At 38.1% G+C, this 6677-nt stretch overlaps 2 protein-coding genes across 5 annotated transcripts in view; one reads left to right on the forward strand and one right to left on the reverse strand.

Moving 5' to 3' along the window:
- rapgef4b (Rap guanine nucleotide exchange factor 4b) overlaps positions 1-6576 on the forward strand; it is a 73689-nt gene extending 67113 nt beyond the window's left edge. For all 4 annotated transcript variants that reach the window (XM_067458971.1, XM_067458970.1, XM_067458972.1 and 1 more), the window contains 8 exons: positions 1249-1374; positions 1805-1983; positions 2068-2158; positions 3573-3623; positions 3726-3813; positions 3912-3976; positions 4396-4450; positions 5546-6576. In XM_067458971.1, coding sequence (XP_067315072.1) covers positions 1249-1374; positions 1805-1983; positions 2068-2158; positions 3573-3623; positions 3726-3813; positions 3912-3976; positions 4396-4450; positions 5546-5673 — 783 coding nt within the window. In that variant the 3' untranslated portion in view covers positions 5674-6576. The remainder of the gene's footprint in view (positions 1-1248; positions 1375-1804; positions 1984-2067; positions 2159-3572; positions 3624-3725; positions 3814-3911; positions 3977-4395; positions 4451-5545) is intronic.
- hs6st3a (heparan sulfate 6-O-sulfotransferase 3a) overlaps positions 1-6677 on the reverse strand; it is a 292872-nt gene that overhangs the window by 51495 nt on the left and 234700 nt on the right. The gene's annotated exons all lie outside the window — the stretch shown is intronic.

The following is a 6677-nucleotide window of genomic DNA, read 5'->3' on the forward strand; positions in this document are numbered from 1 at the left end:
TAGGTGAGGCTTGGAAGAGTTTGGTTTGTGTTGTCGACTTGTTGAGAATGTTTTCTGTGCTGCGAGAGCAGAACCACTTTACATGCACTTGGGTTCAAGTTAATCGGTCATATACAAGCTCATATACTACATTTTTATGGATTTTTTAGAAATCCATAACATTTCTAATTAGAAAAAATAAATAAGCAATATGTAATACCATGTCCACAAGTAATCCTAGACTTTTGGGTATGTATGTATGTATGGATGGATGGATGGATGGATGGATGGAACAATCAATGGATGGATGAATGGAAAGATAGAATGACGGATGGATGGATGATACGATAGAATTTTGGATGGCTGGCTAAATGGATGGATGGAAGAATAGAATGATGGATATATGGATGGATGGATTAATTAATTAATTTGTTACATTTATATGTACATATTTACATGGAAGGGGGGAATCTCCTCTACTACTACCAATGTGCAGCATCCACCTGGATGATGCGACAGCAGCCATATTGCACCAGAACGCCCACCACACACCAGCTGATTGGTGGAGAGGAGATATATATATGGGGATGATTAGGAGGCCATAAAGCATAATGACAGAGGCCAATGGGCAAATTTGGCCAGGATGCCGGGGTTACTCTTTATTGAAGGACATCCTGGGATTTTTAATGACCACATGAGAGTCAGGACCTCGGTTTAACGTCTCATCTGATGGATGGATGGATGGATGGATGGATGGATGGATGGATGGATGGATGGATGGATGGATGGATGGATGGATGGATGGATGGATGGAATTATATAACGATGGATGGATGGATGGATGGATGGATGGATGGATGGATGGATGGATGGATGGATGGATGGATGGATGGATGGATGGAATGCTATAACCATGGATGGTTGGATGGATGGATTGATTGATTGAACAATGGATGGATGAATGGAATGATAGAATGGGTGGATGGATAGATGCATCCATCATTACTGTTCCTGTACAAATGCTGAGGAAGCCTCCGGAGCTCAAATTCAGATATGGTAATGTGCGTTTGGCTCTTGAAAAGGAGGGGTTTAGAGAGACTCTAAAGAGTGTTTTGACCTTGGATACATGTAAATATATTGTAGGAGACCTCCAAAACCAATTTATGAACCTTTACAATAGCATAATTGGGGCAACTTTAAGTAAGTGTACAAATTAAGTAGTTTTTTGCATTTGTGTGCATTTAGTAATGACTGTGTATATGTGTGTAGAATCCGCTTCCAGAGCAGGAGGGTCCCTCCACAGGGTCTATGTCCAGTTTTGAGCTGATGAGCTCTAAAGATCTGGCCTTCCAGATGACCCAGTATGACTGGGAGCTTTTCAGCTGTGTACATGAGGTAAAGATGTCCATACAGTGATACACACAAACACACCTCTGGTTTACAGTCTTATGGGGACTCAGTTTTTTTATACTGTCCAAACTGTATGTTCTAACCTCTTACACTAACCCTACCCCTAAACCTACCCATCACACAAAACCTTCTGCATTTATATATATATATATATATATATATATATATATATATATATATATATATATATATATATATATATATATATATATATAAATCAAATAAACTCATTCTGTATGATTTATAAGCTTGTTTCCCTAATGGGGACCTCAATTTAGGCACAAGTCCCCACGAGTCTCCATGAAGTGTGCATTCAGGTTTAAGTCCCAACCAGGAGAGAAAAACATGTGGACACACACAAATTATATTTTTAACCCATAAAACATGCAGTTTGACTGTGTGTGTTTGTGTGCAGTATGAGTTGGTGTATCATACGTTCGGAAGGCAGGCATACAGACGCTCTACAGCAAATCTGGAGCTGTTTCTGAAGCGCTTTAATCAGGTGCAGCTGTGGGTGGTGACGGAGGTCTGTCTGTGCGGGACGCTCAGCAAACGGGTGCAGCTACTCAAGAAGTTCATCAAGATTGCTGCCCAGTGAGTTCTTCAGCACACATATTTTAATTGAACAAAAATTATGATTTGGATCTGACTTGATGCGTTCAAAATGTATTCCCTCAGCTGTAGAGAGTTTAAGAATCTGAACTCTTTCTTCGCCATTATCATGGGCATGTGCAACCCAGCCGTGAGCAGACTCAGCCAGACATGGGAGGTCAGTGCCGCATTGCACAACTCAGTCTATTTTAAAACACATGTGCCATAATCTTAGAAAAGTCATTTTTATATTCAGGTTGGTTTCATATTTTGAAAAGTGCTTATAACCAAATCTTTAAAATCTTCTTATAAAATGTCAAGTGCTCAAACAAATGTCATAAAAAAGGTCAATTGATCAGATTTTTAAAAAGACACATTTTGACACAGTCATATAAGGGTCTACCATAGACCGTAAAAAAATATGGACGACTCGACATCATCCGTTTCCGCTTGCCAGATTTGAAGCTTTCAGGCGGCCTGAATGGCACTGACATCTTGGGACCGAGTCTGCGCAGTAGAGAGCAGGAAGTTGAACAGGAAGTACCAAGGGGGTAATCTAGCACTCGGAAAGCGTTCCACCCATAGGGGCTGCCATTGCTAACCAAGCCATCACCTACTGTTAGCATCCCATTGACTCCCATTCATTTTTGAGTCACTTTGACAGTGAATAAATTTACATCTGAGGCGTTTAAAGACTCCATTTGTCCATTGTTTATTTCTTAAGAAACACGACAATGCATAAAAGGCTCCGTTACCTTGTATCTTACACTATCGCCCAGTAGAAGCTTTTTTTGTAAAAATAGGCTAACAATTGCGTCATAACCAACGCGACTCTGTCACACAGTTGAGAAATTACAGTATAGACAGGAGGAGACGCTCAGAAACAATCTTTTACTGTCTATGAGGCAGTCGGGGGGACGTGGCGAGATAAAGACCGATAAAGTCAAGGGAGAAGAATGGGAAGAAGCCCATAGTAAGCCAAAAGCAACGGGAGAAAATATTAAAACAACGTGATTCAGATTTCACTTTTCATAACTACTAGAAGACTTAGAACTGTCAGACAGGAGGCTCACGTCACATCTACGTCGTCAAGCTCAGTCTGAGCCTGCGCAGTTCGCTCAGCCATCAGGAAGTGAGTGCCTCTGATTGGCCTCATTTTCTGCCGTTGAAGTCAATGGGATAGCTCTGTCCATTTCTTTTACTGTCTATGGGAAGTACAGTCGCGATATCAAAAGCCTGCCCACACTCTCGCAGATATAGAACAATTAATTATGTTGGTGACTTCATGGGATCCTTCTGTTTAAATAACAGTGTGAACAATAAGCGAACCAGGACTTAATAATTTACTTTTTTGGTCTGGATCAAAAGAACCAAGGAACCAAACTAAAAGTTTAAACTTCTACATGGATTTCACATGGAAATACAAGAGATTTATTGAAATCATTGCAATTTTCATGTAATTTTGAATAGAGTAATAGGCCATGGTAATAAAAAATCAGTGTCACGTTGTTAAAAATTGACACATTGAACACAAAGGTCTTAGCAAATATGACTAATGTATCAATGGCCACATTTTTCCCCCTTTTTTTTAGAAACTACCTAGTAAGTTCAAGAAGTTCTACGCAGAGTTTGAAAGTTTACTAGTGAGTCTTATTTCAAACATTTTGAATTCCAGCAATATTTCTATAGAAATGATTGTGTGATTGAAAGTCATCATTTAACTATGATTTATATGTTGTGCTCAGGATCCATCCAGGAATCACCGTTCATACCGCCTCACTGTGGCTAAGATGGAGCCGCCAATCATTCCCTTTATGCCCCTTCTAATTAAAGGTGTGGGTGGGGCCTAGCTCCAATTTTTTTTTTAAATAATAAATACTTGTCGTCGCATTGTTCTGTTTTGCAGCATGACCTGTTTTTTCTCCTATCAGACATGACATTCACTCATGAGGGGAATAAGACTTTTATTGACGGACTGGTGAACTTTGAGAAGATGGTGAGTCTGTTGTAGTGTTATTTTAGTATTATTTATATACTATTATAGTTTGAATTAGATTTTATCTTTTATATTTCAGCTTTCATTTTATATTTTAGCTGAAGTGTTTGTAATTTTGTTATGTGCTTTTGTAACTGTTATTTGTTTGAATATTTCTTTGTCTTTCTTTTTTTTTCACTTTCAGTCGTTTAAGTGCTCAGCAACCCTAACTTATTTTATTTCAGTTAGTTGGCAAGGCAAAATGTCTCTAGTTTTTTATGCTGAAGTTTTTTTTTAATCTAATATTTATATTTTATTGTGCTTTATTTCAACTAACGAAGTGATTTATAATAGTTTCAGTTCACAATAACAACACTGGATCTGCTCCACTATCTGACCAGCTAGAACATATTTATATTTCTATGTTTTTCTGTCCTCAGCGGCTGATTGCTAACACAGTCCGGGCGGTGAGGCACTGCAGGAGCCAGCCCTTCAGTGAGTCATCTACACACTAATGCTCTCTCACTAAGGTCTGCCTGTGTGTGCTGCCTACATCCCAGAGATTGCTTAATCATATCATATTCATAACAATCTGAGGCTAGGCGTTTGGGAAAACATAACTGGCCATGTCTGGAGGTAGAATTGCAGGGATCCCTATTAAATCACAACAAATTGTAAAAATGTATAAATGTATGTATAAAATTATTGTAAACATATCCCATTAAATTTACGTATAAAAAACTAGCAGTTGTGGTTGCCAGAAATTTACAGTAAAAATAAAATAAAAAGTACTGTGATATATTTTACAACTTATAACCATATATTTAATTAAAAAAAATCTGTTTTTTACTTTAAAATGTTCTGATAACCTGCATAATAGTTCATGTACAATAGAAAGTTGCATTATGAATCAAAGTAACGCACATGACAATAAATAATGCAAAAAACTAGATAATATAACTAAATAACAACAGATTCAATTTAGGCTTTTATTCATATAAAGATTGATCAGCAACCATAAACAGAAGCTAAACCTTAACTGCTTGACGTGCGAGAACAAACCTCATTGGTTCTTGCAGAAGCTTAAATGTTCTGCGTAACAGGAGAATGAACCTCATTGGTTCTTGCACATCAAGCATCATGCTTGAGATTCTATTGGTTTCCCACAGCTAATGTGTGAGTTGATTAATGTTTAGGACAATAAAAGCCCACATTTGCAGTAACTTGCATTTAACCAATTTATTAAAATATATATTTTTTTTTACTATAGCATTTTTACAGTATTTTTCTGTAAAAAAAATTTTTTATACATTTTTACAGTGTGGGTTGCAGATAAAAAAATAGTTTTTACTCATTCTAATCAAATAATTATTAGGGAGTAGAATGAGTTCAAAAAAACGGATTCAAACTGGGGTTGTTGTGTAAAATGTTAGCGCCACCCACCTTACGCTCCATGCCACTTATCCTGTTATCAGTGGGATTTTGTTTTTTTTATTTAAAGCCTCTTCCAACAAGGCAGGCTATTTGCACTTGTAAATAGACACTCCGTAAAAGGCTTGGTTGTTTTAACATTGTTTCTACCTCCCACAGATGCCGAGGCGTCTCCAGCCAGTAAGAATCCACAGGAAGTAAGGAATTACGTGCGTCAATTGAGTGTGATTGACAACCAGAGAACCTTATCCCAACTGTCCTTCAGACTGGAGCCAAGGCGGGGCTAAAGACCAATGCTCAGACTTTCTTTCTCTTGCTTCCCCTTTCTCTCTGTGAAATACAACCACTGCATATCCAGTTTACTACAGTACAACTCAATCTGTCAGCTGCCAGAGCAGTTGAACGCTGACTGTATGTGCTATCACTGCCAACTGAACTACACGTACAAGATCATTATCATGTATGCTTGTTTGTGTGTGTGCGAGTTGCATGTTAATGACTTTAGTCATAAGAGCTACCTTGACGTGCGTTTGGGTGTGTGTGTAAGCAGAATGCACTCGGTCAAGTTGTGTATCCTTAGATTCAGTCATGTGAGGCCCTAGTTCATTCCCATGATTCAACATTCTAGAACTGTAAATCTGCTGCCTGTGCTCTAGCCTGCATTTCTATGATCCTATGAAACCTTCCGAACAATCCTAAAAATAAGAGTTTACTACTAGCTATCATGCAAACAAATAACAGTGACACTGATTATTTGCCGGCCACAAAAAAACGAATCAGCGGTACTCCGTAAAACCTTCCAGGCCTCAATGTCTTGTGGTATGTTGTTTCAAGTCATATAAATGTCAGTACTCTGGCTCAAGGACTATTTTTTACCACTGGTAAAATTGTGTGCTAGTAACTTACAGTACCTCTTGCCATAGCCTGTAGCATTATTGATGTCATTTTGTATATTGAGTTATATATGTATATTTTTGGGTTGGACCCATTTTGCTAAGTTATCATAATCGGTCTGAGAAGGCCTTCGTTTTTTCTCATCCTGCCTTTTGGAAAGTAAGACACTGTGTGTGTGTGTGTGTGCGTGCGTGCGTGCGACGTGTGTGTGTGTGCAGGGCAGTTATTTTCTTTTAGGAAAATGTGCCTAACTTGTAAATAGTATAATCTTAATAAATGTACTGTTGAACACTTTCTGTTGGTGTGATTATTGGACTTCTCACTCATCTTCTCACTTCTGTCTCTTTTCTGTTTTGCTCTTATTTGTTCTTTGGGATGATAAAGGATTATGTTGTTC

Source organism: Pseudorasbora parva, chromosome 12, assembly GCF_024679245.1.
Source record: "Pseudorasbora parva isolate DD20220531a chromosome 12, ASM2467924v1, whole genome shotgun sequence".
NCBI lineage: Eukaryota > Metazoa > Chordata > Actinopteri > Cypriniformes > Gobionidae > Pseudorasbora > Pseudorasbora parva.